The sequence below is a fragment of the Eumetopias jubatus genome, unplaced genomic scaffold (genome assembly GCF_037043125.1).
Source record: "Eumetopias jubatus isolate StellerSeaLion01/CBP00866 unplaced genomic scaffold, mEumJub1_p1.0 scaffold_2, whole genome shotgun sequence".
Lineage (NCBI taxonomy): Eukaryota > Metazoa > Chordata > Mammalia > Carnivora > Otariidae > Eumetopias > Eumetopias jubatus.
Window position 1 is genome coordinate 3,246,291 of NW_028274808.1, and position 23,985 is coordinate 3,270,275.

The 23,985-nt window shown below is 39.6% G+C and overlaps 1 protein-coding gene across 1 annotated transcript in view; it reads right to left on the minus strand.

Annotated features, from left to right (window-relative positions):
• Window positions 1–221: 221 nt before the first annotated feature.
• The window catches only part of CSMD1 (CUB and Sushi multiple domains 1), a 1,681,733-nt gene continuing 1,657,969 nt past the window's right edge, over window positions 222–23,985 (minus strand). The window contains exons 66-73 of the mRNA XM_088021297.1: window positions 22,235–22,346; window positions 20,419–20,598; window positions 19,090–19,134; window positions 16,178–16,339; window positions 13,615–13,727; window positions 12,748–12,835; window positions 4,151–4,283; window positions 222–381 (exon numbers count right to left, since the gene is read on the minus strand). Coding sequence (XP_087877423.1) covers window positions 222–381; window positions 4,151–4,283; window positions 12,748–12,835; window positions 13,615–13,727; window positions 16,178–16,339; window positions 19,090–19,134; window positions 20,419–20,598; window positions 22,235–22,346 — 993 coding nt within the window. The remainder of the gene's footprint in view (window positions 382–4,150; window positions 4,284–12,747; window positions 12,836–13,614; window positions 13,728–16,177; window positions 16,340–19,089; window positions 19,135–20,418; window positions 20,599–22,234; window positions 22,347–23,985) is intronic.

Consider the following 23,985-nt stretch of genomic DNA (forward strand, 5'->3'; position numbering starts at 1 on the left):
TCCACATTCAGAATGCAGGCGCATTTGTCGGTATTTGTTGTCCGACCCTCAGAAGACTCTGGCACGTGACTGGAGATTCCCGCTGCATGGATGCCAGCAGATGTGAAAGATCACCGGAGCAAAGCCAAGAGTAGAAGGGAGAGTGGTATATGGCACCAACGGAGTTACTGCTTGTCCATCAGAGGTATGGCTATGAATCAGTCCTAATGGGGCACTGAGGGCTATACCACCGTACACACTGTGTTCAGAGTTGTGTCAAACCGCACAGCCTTGGCTTCTGTGGGTTTTAAGTTTGTATCATACATAGGGTTTTCAAAGGAAGCTTGTCCATTGCTGTTTTCATGTCCTGCATAGCCATTGTATTGAACTTTTGGTCTCGTTCTAAAGGGGAAAGAAGGAACAAACTGTTAGAGCCAGGATTTTAAGAAAAGAGGCAGCTGGGGCCGGGGGCACGACATCACTCCCAACTCAGCAGGGAATACACATGCGAGGGCACACAGTGACAGGGAAGAGGGCACATCTCCACACGTTTAGACCGTTTTCCTTTTTAGAATCAGTGGTTGGGATGATATAGGTAGTTTAAAATGCTGAAGCTCTTTCCAAAGTCAAGGAATTATCTGATTCCTATTGATACTCTTGGCAAAATGGGAAGATCATCAATGCCAGAGTTGCTTTAGACATTTGTCTGTCACTTGTAAGTTATATGACCTTGGGGAAGTCACTCCCTGCTCAATCAAGATGTCAACCCTTCAGGACTGTTCAGATTAAGGAAAAGAGAAATATAAACTTCAGTTCACTGCAGTTATCATGTTCACTAAAGGCTAGCTCTTTCTGTAATGTAACATAGCCGTGACCAAGTTACAGAAGAGACGTTGAACTCTTTGTCAAACTACTGGTTATGCTTTCTAATTAAAAGAAAACCCCTGTGTATGACCTAAGATTAGAGATTGGAGGGTTTTTAGAGGTAAAAGACGTAAAGCTATCTAGTCTGCCCCTCCACCTTTTCCAGAAGAAATTACATAAGAAAACTATGCCAGGTGGTAAAAACAGAACTTTAATGTAAATACCCACACTAGCAAAAACATCACCAGATATCGGATTTAATGATGCTTCCGTTTTAGTGATTCACTAGTAGATTTTCTGACTTGACTTAATGCTCATTGAGAAAAAGAGAACTCAAAGTGTATAAGTTTCAGAGAATTAGATTTGTGTCAGCAGAAAAGCAGTTTGCATCTGCCCCAGGACTTGGGGAGGGTGTTTGACATTGAACTTGAAAATGCTCCAGCAACAAAAGTTAATAAACAAATTCAGCCAAACGTTAATGAAGTTGAAAGCTGGCTAAAATCCCCATGTCATCTCCCAGGTCAAGGGTCACCACCCCTGCACTGCCAGGGAAGCCCCACAGAGTTGGATGGGATCCTGGGGCCATAGAGAAGGAAGCGTGTGCAGGGCAGCGACTTGGGAGTCCTGAGTCAGGAGCCCTGGGTCTGACTGAGGGAACAATTCCAAGCAGAGGGTAATGAGAGAAACTCAGAAATGAGCGGGAACACGGTTTTAACTCCAGAAATAAAGATCCAGCTGGTTAAGGAACTTTTACACCTGTAGAGGGTAAGGAGCCAGTGTACGGAAAGCTAATAGTTTGGCATGTTCCCTGGGTACATGGCAACAACTCAAACGAAAATGAATTCATGGCCTGCCTGGGTGATCAGGCATGGCCCGCTTGATTCTATAGAAGTCTCCCAATTCCTCCTATGGCACAGGCCCAGAGAACTACAGGAGCGTATGGATTCGGAGTCACAGGGGCTTCTTGGCTCTCGAGAGCCATGAGATCAGACAGCCCATGGTGTGGAAATGCAGAGGGATCAAAGTCACCGGACATGTAAGTGAGGTCTCCCTCCGGAAACACGGAGTACTGAACGTGGTAGGGAAGCATCTGCGGTTGGAAGACTACAGGTGTGGTCTATACTGAGTATTCCCCAATACTGTGAGGTTTTAACTTAAGATCTCATCAGAAGTGCTGACTGCTTTATGTATACCTACATATAATTGTGTAGGGTTATCTTTTGAAAAGCTCAGAGAGGTGCTGAGAGGTGTTTTCTCTGAGACTCATATAAAGGTCTGCCTCACTGGGAGGCACATCGAGGCAAAACTCGTTAGGCAGATGGGGACTCCCGTCTGTGGGTCTGGGCAGAGGAAACTTCAGGAGGATCCAGAGACTCCCCTATGGACGGGGAAACATCAAAGAGTGGGGAGAAAGAACTTTAATGGACTGCACGTTTCCCTAGGGGTTAACATAGATGCCAACAACAACAACAAAAAGCAAAAATGAATTTGTAGGAATTATAAATTCCTACTGTATGTTTATCTGTAAGGGTATTGTGGTTCCTAGAGAAACGTGTGAAAGAAAATATATTTGTAATTTATACTTCTTTAAGAACAGAATCACTTCTAAGGATGGAATTTTATTGGATAAGGTAGTGAGATATATATATATATATATATTTATATTTATATTTACTACATTTTCAACTAGCCCCAGAGAAATCTGAGGATAAGGCTTACCAGACCTGTGTTCAGAAAATATTGTCTTCTCAAAAAGTAATAATAATTAACTAATACAGATGAGCCAAATTTCAATTTTGTTAAGTACCATCTGAGATTCCTTTCATCAAATTATATTTTTAAACCAAGTACATTACCAACCACAGGAAAATGAAGACATCCATGTAAGCAGCTATGCAATATAATTTTGAAGTAACATTCTTACTATTTTATATATTTTTAAAAAGCATAAGAAAGCACATATTTAAATCTATTCTATGAGTTATTAAAAAAATCCTTACACAGTTTTTCTTCTTTTAAACCAGGATTAAATAGAATATCTGTATTATATAAATGAATGTTGAGCACATTTAACATACCTTAATCTTATTTTGGGGAATCACAGAGGGTTTTCTTTTTAAATATATATAGGGAATTCCACTATTACAAATAGTATTTTATTTTATTTTTTTATACAATTTTTTAAAGATTTTATTTATTTATTTGAGAGAGAGAATGAGAGACAGAGAGCATGAGAGGGGGGAGGGTGAGAGGGAGAAGCAGACTCCCCGCTAAGTGGGGAGCCCGATGCGGGACTCGATCCCGGGACTCCAGGATCATGACCTGAGCTGAAGGCAGTCGCTTAACCAACTGAGCCACCCAGGTGCCCACAAATAGTATTTTAAAACAGTTTGGCATATGCCATATTCTTCCAGGAAATATATTATCCAGATAAAGACAACATGCATGAGAACTTACAGTTCCTCCACAATTTATTTTTGCTTTTTTTTTTTTGGTGGGGGTTGTGGTGACATCCTCATTAACTCCAATGAAAGGATCTATTTCATTAAAGTCGTTTTTCTCAAGTTTTGACATTTTTTCAGTTAGTAGGGATATGCAAATTCATAGATGGTCAGAACACCGAGATGGAACACGTGGTATCTTTGAGTACATAGTGAGAACTCAATTTGTATCTGGCTGAAGAAAGGAATAAACCAACAGTTTGTAGATCACAGATTCATGGAGTTGAAAGTGGCCATAAAGAACATTCTGTTCCGGGGCACCTGGGTGGCTCAGATAGTTAAGCGTCTGCCTTTGGCTCAGGTCATGATCCCAGGGTCCTGGGATCGAGTCCCGCATTGGGCTCCCTGCTGGGCGGGGAGCCTGCTTCTCCCTCTGCCTCTGCCTCTCTCTCTCTCTCTCTGACTCTCATGAATAAATAAATAAAACATTAAAAAAAAAAGAACATTCTGTTACATCTTCTGCTGGAAGGTGGAGATACCATCCTAATGCCCCTGATATCTGGCTATGGACCTCAAAAGTAGAAATAGAATCCTTCACTGCATCTTTCAATTGACCATGAACCCTAGCACGTTATTTCTTAAATCCATTTATTTATTCTCTAAAGTTCATTACTCAAACTTGGCCTGCTGAGCAAGTACAGCAAACAAAAGAAGGCTAAACCTTCCCGTGCAAGCTTTCATAATGTGGGAGAGAAGGCTGTGGAGCTGTATACGTGTGTGTGCACGCGGCAGCGAGCGGATGTGCGTTCCCCAGACCAGCGCTGTCTGCGCACAGCGTTTGCATACCCTCGGGGTTTCCACGGTACCTGTGTTTGTAGAGGTAAAATGCAAACCCTGACAAAATTAGAGCAAAGAATGGGACCAGGATGGCAGCCGCGACAGACCCACTGCTGGTGCCGTGGTAATGGTTCGAAGAGTCTTGATCAGATTTTAAGGGATCTGGAAAATAAAAGGAATGATTAATTTGCAGGTACTGTACTCATATTTACACCAACATACACCTATGGTAAATTTTACAAATGGGTCCAAATTCTACAAGAAACAGAAGGAGTTGCAATTCCATAGATAAACTAACACTATTTGAAAGATTTTAGCATCTATGTTAATGATCAAGTGACAAAAAACTCTTCCTCAATGACATTCAAGAATGTCAGAGAAAGAAAGAATGTGAGAAAGAACCTCACATGTCAAATGGGAGGGAGGCCAAAGGGGTAGCTTACATTCTGACTTTGACTTTCAGTTATAGATATTTGCTGGTGCATGAAAACTAACTGAAAGCATCTATGTGGCGCCATCTATATGCAGAGAGGGAAAGCGTTGGCTATTTTCGCCTGCCCTAAGACACAGACTCAGCAAAACAGAAGTTGTTGAAATTACATAAATATTCCAGGTCTCTACATCCATGGCATTTCATTCTCCATAAGTGAATATGTTGGTGTAATCTCTTTTATTTTAGGTAGATTGCAAAACTCATTTGAATTGAATGATATGCAAAAGAAGAATACAGTTCAATATTATAAGGCAAGTTTCCACGAGGACACAAAAGAGGAATAAAGCATGATTTCTGTCCATTAAAGGGAAGGCAGATGTAAACATCTCAAATGTCACGAACGTGACATATTTGTGAATTTATAATCTGTATCTACAGAGCGGCAAATAGGTGCAGGTACACCAAGAGACATGTAAACACTGAAAATTCAAATGAGAAAACATTTATTAAGTAATTATTGCCAAATAAGGATGTTTGTTCTAAAGAGTTTACTCATAAAATAAATTTTGAAATATATGTGGCTTAAACATCATGAGTTCCCTCAATGTGCGTGTGTAACAGATTATGACTAGGGTCATCTGAATATAGCAGAATTGTTCCAAATAAGCTGACCTGGGTTTAGAAGTATATTTCCAGAATTTATGGAATGTTAAATTAAAGAGACATTTTGTTTCTTTTTTTTCACAAACCATAAATGTAAATAAATAATCAAATATTACACATATTTAATAGCTTTTTACATAAAAATTCTCATTTTCACAGTAAAAAATTACAGGGCGCCTGGGTGGCTGAGTTGGTTGGGTGACTGCCTTCAGCTCAGGTCATGATCCTGGAGTCCTGGGATCTAGTCCCACATTGGGCTCCCGGCTCAGCGGGGAGCCTGCTTCTCCCTCTGACCCTCTCCCCTCTCGTGCTGTTTCTCTCTCTCTCTCTCTCAAATAAATAAATAAAATCTTTAAGGAAAAAAAAACATTACAATAGTGTGATCTGTCATTGCTTCAACAGATGCAGGGTTATGGTACTCTATCATCTTAAGGTCTAATATTTCATAATATATTTCTAATATATTTTATTATTGATGCTGGCTCTTTGTAACTTAACCATACTTCTTTGAGATCCTGCCTTATCAGCACATATGAATCAGATGTAATATTTCACTTTTAGATGCATTCACCACCTGCCATATAGGGGAAAAATTTTATGCCAGATACTGGTTCTCTCTAAGTCTCGCATCTCATTGGATGCCCTCACTCTGGGCACTGAATTAGAGTGTCGGATGCAGAGCACCCTGAGATGGCTGGGAACCCAACCAGTGGCTGTGGAGTTGGGACAGCCTTGAGCCCAAAGCCAAGTGCCCCTGGCGATGGGTCCAGCAGCTGTGGGCAGAGTCCCAGGACCAGGGTGATGCCGTCCTGCACAGGGAGCTGAGATATACCACTCAGGTGGCACCAACTCCACTAATTTGTGGTGATATTTGAATGTCAGGACACCTCCCCTGCCTGGAACGATGCCTGGCACAGAAGCTCCCTTATGCCTACTGGGGAGCCTGTTGGGTAGCTTTCCTCTTGAATCCCCAGGGCCCACAGAACTCAGCACACAGCAGTTGCTCACTCGGTGCCTTGTCAAGTGGAAAATGGGGCTTACAGTACTTGAGCATCCAACAGTTTCTGTGAAGTCACCACACCCCATTCTCAGGTTTCTGCCATTCTGTGAATCTCTTTGCCTCATTCTAATAAACTTGTGTTCTGCTTTAATTAACCAAAGTTACTTTTTGTTATCAGTAGACAAGACTATCTATTTTTGACCATCATAGGTATCAGACTTTTCATCAATAACATAAAAAATTGACATGCCACAAGAAACTATGCATCATGACACAGAGTGATATAGAAGAAGGTCTTTGAAACTATACAACGAAGCGTCCTTGTACTTTGAAATTATTATGCCATCAGGAGCTCCTGGTTAATTTCAGTTACTTACCCCTGCTTCAGTAATTTAAAGGGTAATGCATGCACATGATATTAATTAAAATGGCATAAAAAGATATAAACATAAAGAATTTAAAAGACAATGGAAATAAAGGGTCAGTCTTTGCCCTTTATGCTAGTCTCCCTCTTAATGGTTAACCGTTTTTTTAATGTCCTTCCAACAATGTACTATTAATATATATGTTTGTTTCTCCTCTCATACTTCTCTAAAAACTAAGAATATTATATACATATTTTGTATTTGGCTTTTTAAACTTAAGCATATATCTTTGAAATTTTTCCATCAGTATATATAAATTAGATTTATTTTTTAGGCATATAGTATTTTATTAATTGATTTGTCAGAATTTTTCAAGCCAGTCTACCTTTGAAGGACATTTAGGCCATTTCTAATATTTTTCTAATCCTGCAATGAAATCTTTTTTTTTTCTATAGCTATGCATCAGTAGGAGTCTAAATATACAGGATAAATTCTACCAAGCAGAGTCATTGCCTAACAGAATTTGTAACTCTCAATGTTGCTATATCTTACCTGATTTGCCCTCCAAAGTGGTGCTCCAATTTCACGTCAACCATTAGTTTATGAGGGCTAGTACAAAGACACTTGGACAGTTGTATAATATCCAACTGCCACCGTCTTCCTCTCCCCTCTCTCCCTCCCATCGGCCCTCCTTCTTCGTACTATTACCAGTACTGCTGTCCTGACAAATCAAACACAGCCTGTCCTTAGTTCTCATTTACATTTCTAAGTTAGTCCACTCTGTTTGTTTTTATTTTTTTAAAGATTTTTATTTATTTATTCATGAGAGACAGAGAGAGAGAGAGAGAGGCAGAGGGAGAAGCAGGCTCCCAAGGAGCAGGGAGCCCGATGCGGGACTCGATCCCAGGACCCTGGGACCATGACCCGAGTCGAAGGCAGATGCTTAACGACTGAGCCACCCAGGCGCCCTCCACTCTTTTTTAAAGATCATTATTGAAAGAAATTCATATACTAGATAATTCACCCAAAGTATACATAAATCTATCGATGCACAAAGATGATGTGACATATACGTGTCTGTGTGTATATATGTGATATACATATATGTGTACATACACACACACAACATGGAATATTACTCAGTTAAAACAAAGAAGGAGCTCTTGCCATTTGTGACAACATGGATGGACCTAGAGAGTATTATGCTAAGTGAAATAAGTCAGAGAAAGACGAATACAAGATCATTTCACTTCTGTGTGCAATCTAAAAACAAACGAAAAGCAAATAGACCCTTAAATTGAGAACCATTTGTTGCCAGAGCTAGGTGGGTAGGGGGATGGCTGAAATACATTAAGAGGATACAGACTTCCAGTTATAAAATAAATTAGTCACAGAGATGAAAGGCACAGCATGGAGAATACTGTGAATAATGTTGTAATAATGTCATATGGTGACTACATTTTTCATGGTGAGCACTGAGTAATGAATAGGCTTGTGGAAACACTATGTTGTGCACCTGAAACTAATATAACACTGATTGTCAATTCTACTTCAATAATAAATAAAATATACATAACAATAATAATAAAGCATAAATACAGTCCAAAGTTTTTTTTAGTATATTTACACTGTGTTACAATCATCACTATATTTAATTTGAGAACACTGTTGTCTCCCCCCAAGGAAAAAGTGTCCTTCAGAGGTCATTCCTCACCCTCCAACCTCCAGCTCTGGGCAACCACTGAGCTTCTGTCTGTCTCTAGATCTGCCTGTCTCTTCATATAAATGGAATCATACAATTTGTGGGGTTTTCTTTGTGAATGGTTCCTCCTGTTTAGCATAAGGTCTTCAAGATAATATTCCACTGTATTGATATACCACATTTTGTTCATCTATTCATTAGCTGCTGGGCATCTGAGTGGCTTCCAGGTTTGGGCTCTAGGAATAATGCTGCTATAAGCATCGTGTACACATTTTCGTGTGAACATATGTCCTCATACATGATCTGTCGGCCATACATGTAGGAGTGGAGTGGCTGCATCTCAGGGTAACTTTATGTTTAACTGTTTGATGAATGGCCAGACTGTTTTCCACAGCAGCTGGACCACTTGTACAAGACATCCACGAGGTACAAGAGCTATAATCTCTCCACACTTCCGCCATGCTCATCTGTATGATCATTGGCATCCTGGTGCTTGTGAGGTGGTGTCTCACTGTGGTTTGATTTATGTTCCCCAAATGACTCATGATGTTGAGCATCTTTTCAGGTGCTTATCGATCATTTGCAGGTATTTGGAGACATGTCAACTAAAATCCTTTGTCAACTTTTTATTAGGTTATTTGCCTCTGTGTTATTGAACCATATGAGCCTTTTATATATTCTGGATACAAGTCCCTTATCAGATGCATACTTTATAATGCTTTCTTCCATTCTGTGTGTGTGTGTGTGTGTGTGTGTGTGTGCGTGTGCGCACGCGCACATGCATGTGTGTACCTGGGGTTGGGAGTGGGGCAATTCAGTTTACATGGGGAAACCAGAATATCATTTGGTTTCTTTTCCTTTTTTTTAATTTAATTTAAGTTTTATTATGTTATGTTAGTCACCATACAATACATCATTAGTTTTTGATGTAATGATATGATTCATTGTTTTCGTATAACACCCAGTGCTCCATGCAGTACCTCCTTAATATCCATCATTGGGCTAACCCATCCCACTACCCCTTCCCCTCTAAAACCCTCAGTTTGTTTCTCGAATTCTATAGTCTCTCATGGTTCGTCTCATCCTCCGATTTCCCCCCCTTCATTTTCCCCTTCCTTCTCCTAATGTCCTCCACACTATTCCTTATGTTCCACAAATAAGTGAAACCATATGATAATTGACTCTCTGCTTGACTTATTTCACTTAGCATAATCTCTTCCAATCCTATCCATGTTGATGTAAAAGTTGGGTATTCATCCTTTCTGATGGCTGAGTAATATTCCATTGTATACGTGGACCACATCTTCTTAATCCATTCATCTGCTGAGGGGCATCTCGGCTCTTTCCACAGTTTGGCTATTGCGGACATTGTTGCTATGAACATTGGGGTGCATCTGGCCCTTCTTTTCACTACATCTGTGTCTTTGGGGTAAATACCCAGTAGTGCAATTGCTGGGTCATAGGGTAGCTCTATTTTTAATTTTCTGAGGTACCTCCATACTGTTTTCCAAAATGGCTGTACCAACTTGCATTCTCACCAACAGTGTAAAAGGGTTCCCCTTTCTCCACAACCTCTCCAACATTTGTTGTATCTTGCCTTATCAATTGTTGCCATTCTAACTGGTGTAAGGTGATATCTCAATGTTGTTTTGATTTGAATTTCCCTAATGATGATGAACATTTTTTCATGTGTCTATTAGCCATTTGTATGTCTTCTTTGGAGAAGTGTCTGTTCATGTCTTTTGCCCATTTTTCGACTTGATTATTTGTTTTTTGGGTGTTGAGTTTGAGAAGTTCTTTATAGATCTTGGATACCAGCCCTTTATCTGTAGTGTCATTTGCAAATATCTTCTCCCATTCTGCGGGTTGCCTCTTCATTTCCTTTCCTGTGCAGAAGCTTTTTATCTTGATGAAGTCCCAAAAGTTCATTTTTGCTTTTGTTTCACTAGCCTTTGGAGATGTATCTTGAAAGAAGTTGCTGTGGCCATGTCAAAGAAGTTACTGCCTATGTTCTCCTCTAGGATTTTGATGGATTCCTGTCTCACATTGAGGTCTTTCATCCATTTTGAGTTTATCTTTGTGTTTGGTGTTAGAGAATGGTCAAGTTCTTACATGCATTTTGCATTAGATTGGACTTTCAACACAACTTGAGTTAGTATCCACTTAATAATCATCACTTTCTTCCCATTTATCTACTGACTGGAGACAATGAAGAAGTTGTTTACTTTTATCCATAAAAATAGGGTTTAACCAAATCTGAGATGAATGGTCGCTGATGAAGCATATTGAAATGTCAAATTTTCTAATTAGTCAAACGGGAGGCTTGCTTGGGATTCAAATTATTTGTGAGGCAAACTGTTTTCCTGACAATAAACTCATCATCACACGAGAATAAAGATTACTTGTTAAAGCAAGCTGTTATTTTGTTAGATTAGAAAGAAACGGTGTCATATAAGGATATCTGCAACAGTGCAGTGATAGGGAGGCCAGGTTCCTCGGATGAGTAAACCCAGACAGCCACAGGGTATCTTGTACAGCTCACCGGGGCATCCTTCAGTGGAATTACTAGAGCGTGTGCCCAGGGAGAAAGGAGGACAGATAACTGCAGGGATTTGGCTTAGAGCAAGAGAAAACTTTACTCATCATTAGTGTTGGTCCAATGCATTTATTCTATTTCATTACCTCGAAATAACATAACCCAATTTAAAGGACCTTGTCCACCATGGTTCTTAATTTATAATTTATAACATTATAATTTAATGCTCTTTATTTAGAAGCACTGCATTTGGAAGTTGGAATTTGAATATTTTAAGATTATTCTTTTTGATCAAGTATTTTCTTATTTTTTTAATTTAATTAGCTAACATATTATCATTAGTCTTAGAGGCAGTGTTCAATGATTCATCAGTTGTATATAACACCCCGTGCTCATCACATCACATAGTTTTTTAAATATAATATACAGGTTGGGATACCTTTCCTTTGGAATACCTCAGTATCTTGATAAATGTCTTATGAAATGGGCAATCAATGACAACCATCACAGAATATTATACTCATGTACCTCTGAAAGCAGCTCTGGTCTCAAAGCCTATATGGACTTAGTGTTTTCTAGAAAAGTATTATGTTAATGTTATTCTACAAGCAAAGTATAAAGAAGTCTATACTGTTCACAATAAATGTGGTGCTAATCTTACAAAAAGGCATTTTCTCATTCATTTAGGCACCAACGATAGCAGTAATTTTCATGTGGGAAGAGCTTTGGCATGCACAAAGCAAACACTTTACATTGCCTCTTAATCTTGGTAACAACCCGGAATTGACTTCCCTACTGTAATGTCAGATGAAGAAAGAGGCCTGAGAGGATTGCAACTTATCTTGCATTACAAAACTAGCTGGTAGATGACATAAGATTCTAACCCAGTGATTTTTTTCTCTCCAATTACTAAGGTAAATATCAAGGTGTAGAGAAAGATAGGAGGGAGGATCTATCTGTCTGGCTACCTACAGTAAACTTTTTTTCTCCCATAGAAGTCATGGATATCTCTGCCCATCAATACACAGTCTTCACTTCTTTAATGAAATATGCTGAATTAAATTTAGCTTCCTATTTAATGTGACATGTGGCATAAAACTATTTACTTAATCAACTCTCTCATGATAGACGTGGGAGATGCAAGAAGAACAATTTTCACATCCGTCTAGTTGAAATCTCCAAAGGCAGACACGCTGGGGGAAAGGTGTTGTCAAATCGCCCTTATCTACTCAGACACCCCCCAAAATGGAGCACCCCGGTGGCCATTTATACTGTTCCCCAGAATAACTGCTTGGAAAATTTGACATTCTAGTAATTGAAAATGGAAAAATCTTTGTTACCATAATATGCATTTTTTGAAACTAAAGATTTTTTCGTAGCTTTTGGCCACTCCTAATTCCTCTGATAAATTTCTTAGGACAATGTCTTTGGCTTGATTCTTTAATTGAGTTTCATCTTTGTTTTGTTTTTCCCATATTTTTAGTATCTCTTTCTAGGTTAAGGATATTAATTCCATATCTGGCACACAGATTGCATGTTTCCAGCTTTGCATTTGTCAGTTCTGCTATTCATAGCATTTATTTTTTGTTCTGTTGTAAAATCCGTTCATCCCTCCCATTATTTGTTTATGTTCCTTCCCGTTACTTTTCAGCACAATCATTTGAAGGCCAAATTTACATTTGATTTCTTTTTTTTAATGTTTTATTTATTTATTCATGAGAGTCAGAGAGAGAGAGAGAGAGAGAGAGAGAGAGAGAGAGGCGGAGGCAGAGGGAGAAGCAGGCTCCCCGCCTAGCAGGGAACCCAATGTGGGACTTGATCCCAGGACCCTGGGATCATGACCTGAGCCAAAGGCAGACGCTTAACCATCTGAGCCACCCAGGCGCCCCTGACATTTGATTTCAACACATAACATAAGAGCAGTTACCTTGCCTCTCGAGCTTAAATTTTCCAAAGTCTTTTCCATGAATATCACCTTGAAAAGTAAATCCTCCTCTTTCGAGTCCTGATGACACCTGATACACATGAAAAGGAAGAAAACAATGCATAGCGAGGATTAATAATAATCTCTTCGATCATACTATAACTGTATTTCTCACAGCTAGATATTACAGGTTAAATATTTTTTTTGTTTTTTGTCCTTCCTTCCAGTGACACATTAGCAATTAAAAAGTGGGAAAAGACACACGTGAATTTCAACTCACATCTACATTCTCAATATCTCATTTTCACCTTGAAATAGTGAAATTTACAACATATCCATAGGCTAACCCACCTTTGTAAAGGGGACAGTTTATATGAATTACTATATCGCCTACATTATGTCAAAATCACTTTGTGACGCAGCTCTTGGCTGGTGAATATTACCTGAGGCCGTATACTTTTATGTCAGATAATGAATTAGAACACATACGATGGTTGCCTGGCAAAGAAGGATCTCAATGAGACATCTGAAATCTCTGTATCTGGAAATGATGTTTTTTTTTCAAACTTTTAGAGTGGTTACCCAATGGTTGTGTTCGGATTTCTGGTGCAATGTGGTGTTAAGCACAGAATGTGGATCTACGCTCAGGTTCTGTCCCCAGCTGTAACTATTCATTTATTTTTCATTTCAGAAACTAGGTTTTCTCCTTCTTAAAATGAAGGGGTGAAAGGACCATGCTGTTTGCGAAGCAGAGGGAACAGTGAATTTTCAAGGGGCAGACGCCACACGGCTCCCGTCAGCCATCCCCTGTTGGTGGCCGCAAAGATCAGCCCCCGTGCTGAGTGATAGCCCCCCACATAAAGTACTTACATAACCAGCTAGTCCCCAGTTGTCATTTTCAAACTTGCTTACAAAAATATCTGCGGGACCTTTAATTTGAAATGCTTTCAGAAGTAAGTGAGCTTCTTCTTTCTTGTAAACTCCTACCAAAAAAAAAATCAAAGTCAGTTATTCTTACACTGTAGGAATTCACAAGGGTTAATAACTCAGTCATTCATTCTGTTTGATTTGTGGTATGGTACAGAGATGACAATATTAGAAATAACAAATTATTTTTATTCTTAATTTATAGCTTTAGTCACAAATTATTTTTATTCTTAATTTATAGCTTTAGTCGTTCTGTTTTCTTTAAAGGCACTTCCTAAGTCTTTTCTTATCTTGAATGGGTACAACCCATTTCATTAAATTCAACATATTTATCCCACAAAAATAAAGGTAACACACATTCAATTATAGTATTCTTTTTAATCTATCATTTTTAATCCATATTGTACTCATTTGTGAGGACAAAGAGACTGTGACCATAAGCACGGATATTTCTACTTCTACAGATGAACTGCACCTGTTGAAACAAAATGGACAGCGTAGTGGACAGAGTGTGTCAGGCATGCTTGTGTCACCAATGCAATTCTGGGCAGGAGGGACTCAATGATCATACCTCTCAGCTACCTGTCAGGCAGCTGGAGTGACAGCTTAATTTTGCCCAGAGATGAGAGGTCATGGTGTGGCCCAGGCGGGCAGGGAGTGTGTCTGCAGCCAGAGCTAACTCCTGACCCACTGGAGGAAATGGGTAAACAAACAAACAAACAAGTATTAAATGGATAATAACACACCCAAGTGTCCTCTGGGCCGGGAAGACAGGTTCAAGGGAGGATCATGCTGCTAGTTTCAGGGAATGCAGCACTGAATTCCGACTAACTCAAAACAAAGAAGTAAATCTCTACTGTCCCAGGCATGGTCCCCACTGCCCGGGAGCACAGGGTGGAGAGAACTGCTTGTTCAGGTCGGAGGACAGGAAGCGGCTCCCTGAGGCTTTATTTTGGGTGGGAGTCCGTTTCTACCTCAGGCAGCTCTGTGCTGTTGGCATCCAATTTAACCTGTAAAACTCTGAACCCCAGGATGATAAGCCATCAGTAGACGTAATGAGATACACGCTCATGAGTTTTGCTGTGCTGATCCAACAGCAGCACCAACAGAGTATCAGTGTGTCGGCTGACACTCCACACCTGTTGGCTCCCTTCCTCCCCTACTGTCTTCCTAATCATAGTTCACACACCCAGGAGCCTCTGTGTCCCCTGGGACTCAGCAGGAACAGCCCGTGATGCAAACACCCTACCAGGCCTGGACTGCAGACATCCCAGCTCTGCTCCACAGAGGCTGTCTGCATCAGTCACAGGGCAGCATCTTCTTTGGGAAAGAATAAGTCCAAACTCCACGAAGAAAAAGATTTGCCCATGCAGCTGGCTAAGACGGAGGGATCTGGATATTTAAGAAGTTTCTCAGTGGATTCTGACATGCATGTATATTTGAGCCCATGGCCTAAATCACTTATCCATTCACAGGCTCGAGGTGCAAAACCGTGTATGGGCCAGGAGACCACAAACTCACAATCAGATGCCTGCCAAACTTTGCTGAGTATAAATGATTTTGTTTTTCCTAAATCCAGGGGCTTAGATGTTTCCTACTTTCAGGAAGCAGGAGAGTGGAATGGGAAGAATGGGCGGGAGGCTGACCTGCCATCATACTTTCTAAAGGTCAAGCATGCATCTGTCTGGTGATGAGCGGAAAAGTAGAAACCATTTGGGAGCCTCTTAGTGTTCAGACCCAGGGCTGCCTTGTGGTTAACTCAGAAAATTCCAGCCCTCATGGGGTGGGTCTGTAGAAAAGGATACATGGTTGTAAGAAGTGACATAAATGAAATTTTTTTAAAAGACACTAGATATAGTCATAAAGGTGTCCTGTATCTTAATGGGTAAGAATGTTGGCTCAAGATTCAGATTTCTGAAATTCTGATTCCTGAGTTCAAATGCTACCTCTACCACGTCACCTTAGGAAGGCTACCAGTTTCCTGGGTCTGTCTCTCTCTCTGTTTCTCTCTGTTATCAGTAAAGAATGTGTCTGGTAAGAATGCTCCCATCATAGGATTGAGGTAAGAATGAGAAAGATAATATATGTAAGTACTTAAAATGGGGTCTGGCATTAAATCAAAGTTGTTGTTAGCTTATTAACAATGGAATGACCAAAAAAAAAAAAAAAATCTCCTAAGAAGCACATGAATTGAAGAGAAGGATACTGTAAGAATGAAGTTTGTAGACATGCATATCTGGATATAAATCTCACACCTTTGACTCATTATGTCACGTGCCTAATCTGGAACAAATTAATTAGATTTTCTATACTGGTTTTGTAATCTTTAACGAGGTAATACCAACCTACCACAGTTACCGAGAGGATCCCATGAGATGTAGCTTACGCAAAGCCATGTAATGTTAATAAGCATTTAATCAATGTTAGCTCTCTCCTTGTGAGAGGATAAAGGGTATGCTTCTGATCACATTCTGCATTTCATAAAAGGAAATGCTTCAGGGCCTACCTGTCAATTTCAGCTCCACCTGAGAGGCTTCAAGGAAGGTGGCGTTCACCTTACTGCTCGTCGCATTGAACCAATCAACTGTTAGAGTTGCAGGTTGTCTTTTCCCTAAATATTCATAATATCCCTTCCACACGGAATTGATAAAAAATACATCAGAAGGAACTGTTGGGGGGAAAAAAAACAGAAGAGTGTTAGCACACACAGAAAAATTAGTTTGAGATCTTTTTGCAACACAGAGGCATACTAAGTGTCAAGTGAGAGATCACGATCGGGATGGTGATGAGGACAGACGTGGCCTATCCCAGGCCCTTCACAGCATAGGTGTGATGGAAGTGAAATGAGGAGGGAGATTTTGTGAGATGCACATACAGGTTCATTCATTAATTTGTTGGAGAACTACTTTAGGTGCCAAAGCATTCCTGTCTGAAGGGATCTGCCAAGGCCAGAGGGTGTGGTGAGTCAGTGCTACCTCTAGGACGGCAGGTTCTTGTGCCATAATGAGAAGATGTTGGCTGACCTACTATTGATATTTCATTAACATCTAGGTGAACTCTCTGAAAGACTTAGAAGGCTCAGAGAGTTGACCTGTGTCATCTGCCAGGAGTTCCCTGCCCTCAGAAAGCTTGCACTTGAAATCACCAGTGGAGGACATCCACTCAGGTCATGAAGACAGAGCTGCTCTGAGTCCGGAGGTCTTCACCTCTTGAGGAGGGCCCAACCCACTCACCCACACTCCTCCATGCTTGTGAAAAACACTCCCAGATTGCTAACAAAGTCAGAGCCAATGGTGTCAAATGTCATGTACGTAGAGAAAGATGCATTTCTCCCTAAATATGTTTTTTAGCAAATCCACTTGCAGCAACCAGTGATGAGCCCACACATAGACTGGGCCTGTGTTCATGGGTCCCTTTTCAGGGCCATTTCCCCGTCTTCCCAGACCAGCTCCACTCATAAAACCTACCCTAGCCACAGAGGAGTTTAAGAAGAAAAAATGTCATCACTTCCTGTGGCTCTCGGTAGACTCAAGTTGTAATAATAATAACTTTAAAAAGTTAAATAGGTTAGAAACTATGATAAAAACACAGACATCTAACACATTTGCTTACTGATAAGGGACAATGGACATGTCTGCCTGTCCATTGGTGGCTGTACAGGAGCCTAGGTTCAAATGTCAAACCCGAAGACTTTCTTTTCCTTTACCAACATTAACAGCCTTTAGAATAGTGTCAAGATTGTTTCCCATTTTTTTAAAATTTTTTAAAAAGATTTTATTTATTTATTTCAGAGAGAGAGAATGAGAGATAGAAAGCACGAGAGGGAAGAGGGTCAGAGGGAGAAGCAGACTCCCTGCTGAGCAGGAAGCCCGATGTGGGACTCGATCCCGGGACTCCAGGATCATGACCTGAGCCGAAGGCAGTCGCTTAACCAACTGAGCCACCCAGGCGCCCAAGATTGTTTCCCTTAATTAGAATGTTCCCACTCAAGGGAAGCTATTAATGTACTTGTTCAAGTCCGTTAGTGGAGTGAGACTCTTGGCTGGTTGGCTGGTGTGTCCGACGGATGGGTCGTGCCTGACTTTGTACGGTAAGGTGCAACCAGTGTCTGAGAGGCAGCTTGTTTGTATCCAAATATGGCCATGGGCAACGTGGCAAAGGTGGTCCTTCAGGGCCCTTCTCATTTACAGTGTAACACCACAACCAGACGTTGAGGTGTGTTACGATTCACTACCTGGACAAAGAACCACGTTCAATTAGCAAGACCCTTCCGAGGGAATGAAAAGAGGTGTACTGATGAGAATGGATGCACTTTCAAAATAAGGTATGCAAGTATTTTGGTATCTTAAACAAAAAATAAGCAAACAAAAACAGAACAAACACACCACCACCACAACAGATTGTTTCCTTCCCCTGAAGAAAATGTTCCTGGATAAAGAGTACTGATTTCTGTATTTGATTTGAACTTAACATTGAAACAGAATCATTCACAATGATTTTCGGAAGTAGTCTGTATACTTCATGGTGTACATTGGAAAAAGTCCTTTCATCATGTTGGGACATTTGCCCTTGTCTGAGACTGAAGTGTGCAACACAGCCTTGTGACTTAAAAGAGCATCACATAAATAGTCTCCACAGTCGATGTCAGAATAGACCTCCCTGTCTGAGAAATCGGTGTTAAAACCTGAATAAGGAAAGCACTAGGGAAATGAACTTATATATTTAAAAGTTTTCTATTTCTGTTAAAAAAAGGTTGACTTAAGTTATAATTTGGGGACACACTGAATTATTAAAACAGTCTCTATATTTATAACACAGATAGAACATGCCAGGTGATTTGGAGTAGTGAGCATCTTCCTTAGGAAACAGGACTGCATCTTTCAGATTTTCCGTGTCATGCATTGAGCAACGCACCACATAGAACAAAGAGCAATAATGAACATTTTAGGAGGCAGAGGATGCCCCAATTATGGGGATACTTGGAAAAAAAAATGGAACTCCACATTCGTACTGCTCAAGGGGACAGGTGATGCTGTCACAATGCTTCATTTACATTAGCTTCCTGTTTAGAGGAAAGAATTGCAACCCTCTTTATAAGGCTCTCCATTATATCACATTCTATTATCAATATTTTATGTCCAGTTCTGCCCACAAAATGCCTGAGGCCCCTTTTCATGAGACAGTGTGCGATAATGCCAAAGGTATTCCTCCTAAGTCAAGTCTTGTTATTCTCATTGACCATCCACCATTATGGAAGAAAGAGGAATCTGTGTAGACAGTGTTTTCCATAATTGAAACGTTAACTCGATCATGGACTAATGGAATCGGAAATTTGTGTGTTAAAATTTGTTTCACTGTGCAGAGTAGAGAACAAGTCACTTATTGGATTTAAATCTAGAACTGTTCTGGTATACAAACCTGGAGTTTTAGTAACTGTTTCATTAACTTCTCTCACTCCTTTACCTACAAGTAAAAAGACAAATTATCATTTTCAAAAACATGTATTTTTGAATAAGTCTGAAAAAATGTCAAATTGAAGCAATTTTCCTTTCTCCAGATTTCTTGAAGTTCTACAAAATATGAATGTCATATACATATCCACTTTAAACCCCTGTATTCACAGCAGAATATCCTTTGTGTTTGTAGAAAAATGGAGATTACTGGTGCAAACCAATGCAGCTCTAAGAGGTGTGGTGTGTTACAACAGAGAGCCTTGCAAATGAGGGTGGTTTATGGCCCTTTGCTCACTCCTATTTGGGATATGCTGGCCGCAACAGAAAGGTAGTCTACAAAATAACTAAGATTTCATAACCTCTTAATTTTCCAAGTCCTCACTCAAATCAATGAAAGTACGAGTCGATATGGAATAACACCAAATTGTTTCCCTTGCAGAGTGTTTAATTTGGTCTATCAAGTTGGGTGTAACTCAAAATCTCTTAGCGCTTACAGTTCTGTGTCAAACTACAAATTACCTTTTTGAAGTTTGTATTCTTCCATTTCTGACAGAGAAGGGCAAGGGAAACACAAATATCTTATGAATTCCTAATTTGAGAACTATGAATAGGCTCCAAGAAAGTAAAACTAAAGTCAAAGATTTTATCACACTCCATAATTTTTGCTTTTGCTGTTTAGTATTTGATGCCTCTATGATCTATGTTTGGTGGAGAATCTGAGAAGTCAGCTATTATCAAATCCAACCCTGATATATTACTCTTATTTGTAAATACACAAACTTGTTATTAAGGCATTTTCATGCTAATTGCCTTTGTAATTAAAAAAAAATTGAACCAGTGTAAAGAATACATAAATGTATATTCCACCACCAAACAGCTTGTGGTCTTAAGAATAACAGATAGTTAATTTATACATCCACCAGTGCTTGGTGATGTTTGCCATTTTCATTTAAAAAATGTACATTTTCCAAAACTATGGTGTATATTACTGTCCTTTTAACTCATAATGCTTTTCTAGAAGCAAACAGCTTCTCTCCATGGCTTGAAGTGTGAATAGCAAATAACACTATCTACGTGTCTGCTTCGACTATGCCTCCATTGTACCGAACACTTACTACGCACACGTTCACACACACAGCTCACCACATGAACACAGATTCAGCTGGGGTGACTGACATCACTTCCAGGATGCTGTTTCCTGATGGATCTTACACCTGGAAGCTAGCCTGATGGGCTGCCGGCGCTCCTCCTTGCTCTGCAGGGATGTGTGTTCACTCCCTCATCAGTGACTTACTTTTACAGACAGGTGATTTTCCTGTCCATTTCATATCTGCTTTACACGTCCTGTGCTCAGACCCGGCTGCGAGGAAAAATCCCGGATGGCAGGTGTACACTAAGGTGTAACCGAAGGTGGGGAGATCTATCGCTCTCACATCCGCATGGGCTGGCGTTTCTGGTTGTCTGCAGGCGTGGGCTGAAATGGCATATATTCCATTAGAAAACACTGATGCTTTGTTTATCTTAGAGTTAGCATATGCATCTAAAGAAATAAGGAAATATGGCAAAATTTGGAACTGTCTGTAAACTCAAAATTACAACTCAAAATTCCAAATATGGTAGCTATAAATATCCCCAATATTCTCTGCAACTTTTAATATAATGAACACTTGGGATTTGCCAGCCCTCTCTACTGTCCCTCCCTCCCTCCTTCCCTCCCTCTAAATATCTGTCTATCCATCCATCCATACATCTAGTATCCCACTCTATATTTAAGTGTGTACAATTAATTATGTGTACCAATTTAGAATATAAATCATAGCGTTGAAATAAATAGATCACTTCTGATATATTATTTAGATAAATAATATGTTAATTTGCCTTAAAAGACCAGTCCTATAAGCTAAACACAATTGGCACATATTTAGAAATACGTCTTGATTTTTGTCTGATGGCAGCTAAGAAATCTGTTATTCAGTTAAATGAGTAGTTAATTTTGGTAAAAACTTGATGTGTGTTTAGAAACCTAATTGAAATATTATAGATTCTTATTTCCCTTAAAATCTAATTTAGGAGTGAATAAGATTGCAATGTTTAAATCTCAAGTAACTTCTCATTCTTTATAAAGTTCACATATATGTCTCAAATAAAAGACTTGGCAGATGCATATAAAACAAGTGGATGATATTAAAATTACAAATGCAATCGTTTTAAGTATCATAATATTTTGAACTTCAGTAAATTTTCAACATATGAATACCTGATATTAGCAAGCTCCAAGCTGTAGAGACACACACATGTGTATATACACATATATGCATACCTGTGTGTGCATATAATATTCACATATATAATTTGACTAGAGTATTAGCAATGATAACTTTGAAATAAATATACATCTGATACTGATAAATAAATACACAAAAATCTTACATCTTACATATGATTAAAATAATTTTTCATAACATTCTATTTTTTTAGTTTTAACACAGTAAGAGTAAGATTCTGCATCTCACTAATTTGACAGAGGATGAAATATTGGCTTACAGATGATTCCTATAACATTTCTTCTATTTCTCATGATTAAGTCAAAAAATAAAATTTGGTCACATTTAAGATATTTCTATTAATATTGTGACATATTCCATGATCTATTTTACCCTTCTTTAATGATTTGATGTAAACATTCTATAAGAATAATAGCATGCATACAAAAGCTTTCTTTCTGCGAGTGTAACTGATGTCATTCACTTGTCTTTGGTTTGGGCAGGTTCTCAGATTTGGGTGTGCCCCGTTACCACCTGGCATGCCCGGTGAATTATAGACTGCTGTCCCTCCTCTTTGATCCCACCCATACCCCAGCCCCCGAGTTTCTGATTCTGAAGGTCTGGGGGTGCGGCTTGAGAATTCAAATTACTACCCACGCTCGCATGTGATGCTGATGCTGCTAGTTCTAGGGAATCAAACTGAGAAATTCTGGTTTAGAGAATCAAAGATGATCAAATGAACAAAAATAAGGCAGTTTCTCATTATATCCCTTGAGGGTAAACACTTCCCAGACGTTCGAGAATAAACAGGCCATTGCTGGCTGTGATGGAAGAAATCACACTTACGTATACACTCAGTCTGAATTCCACTCCAGGTTAAATTTGCCAGGCAAGTGCGAGTCGTAGAACCTTGAATGTGGTAACCTTTTCTGCACCTGAAAAACACCGTGCTTCCAACCTATGGAGGAAATCCAACATTAGCTTCCGGGGCAGAGTGGACAACGTGAGCAATATAAAGTCGTCATGCTGGAAAGCACAATCCAGGGTAAGATGTACCAGTGATATTTCTCATCAACGTCAGGCCATTGTTGTTCACACTGTGTGATAAGGCTAGGTAGCTCCATGCGTGAGGAAAGATACCGCTAGATACAGTGAATTGTGGTCAGTGAAGAGGGAGTTTATTTGGCTAACAAAAATATGCATTTTCTCTTTCCTTTTAGCCCTTCCTCTCTTTGGTTTGTAAGGTGTTTTTTTTTTTGTTTGTTTGTTTGGTTTTTTTCCCTTTTCCACTTTTTTTCCCCTGCTATTCCAGTTGGTATTTATTAGCATGTCCTGGCAAATGGGCTACATTATTCACTAGCAGGAAGATAATGGAGAGCCTCTCTCATGGAGTGATAGGAAGAAAATAACAGTGTTCTTCTCAGTAAAATATCTTTTAGCAGAAGGTCCCTGGCCACTCCAGACTGATCACTGTAAATTCACCTGGTGTTTATGAATTGATGGGACGTGGAGGGCTGGAGACTGGAGGGTAGTCATTTAAATTGCATAATTAACACAGCAGGACAGGGGATGTTCTAAGACTAAAATGGCTCACTCTGCGTGAGTACGTGAGTACATTTCAGAATACAGTGCTGAAGAAAGCAAACAAAAATCTGTTATATTCAAAACTTAATGTGTCCTGATGAAAAAGAAAGAAAAAAAAAAGTTTTGAGGAGATTCCTTTAATAGTGTCAGGCACCTCTTTAAAAGATAGCACCTGTGTCTTTAAATTGTTAGCAAAGCTTGCTTTTGGATACAATGTATCATTTTTGTAAGTGTAATTTTATTTTGTTGTAAGAGTGGGGAGAAATTTATCCATCCCTATTAGTGTGTTAAGAGAGATCACAGGGATATGTTGCTGAATGCAGTCTCCATAAATGTTGACTTCACCCGGGCTCTTTGGGGGCAGATTTAGAAGTGCTAAAACCAATGGTGAGTTAGCAAGAGCATTACTCACATACAGTATTTTCCAGTATTACCATGTATGTGGCATTACAGTTCTATACACCAGAAAGCATTTCCCTGAGGACAGTTGAGACCTAATATTAAATACACGAGATTTAACTCATTAGGTACCTGTGAGACTTTCATTTGTGGGGTGTAAGAATGCTATCAGAAAGTAGCCAGTGTGTGTTAGAGCCAACCAAATGGGACTATTTTAAGTTTCAGGAGAGACTGGGGGAAGTGGCTGAAGAAAAAGTCTCTTATTCTAAATTAATGGGATCTCTAACTTGAAAGCACTATACATATTTAACTTGGGCTTTCAAATCCACATCATCATACAGCTCTGAAGTCACTAGATTGCTTTAGATGGTGGAAGTGTTTTATATCAAGCTCCATTACCTTCCATTTCTAGGTATTCTTCTAATATTACCTAAAGCGTTCATGTACTTTTTATTTAAAAAATCAAGTGAATGGCATATATCATATGACCTCACTGATATGAGGAATTCTTAATCTTAGGAAACAAACTGAGGGTTCCTGGAGTGGTGGGAGGTGGGAGGGATGGGGTGGCTGGGTGATGGACATTGGGGAGGGTATGTGCTATGGTGAGTGCT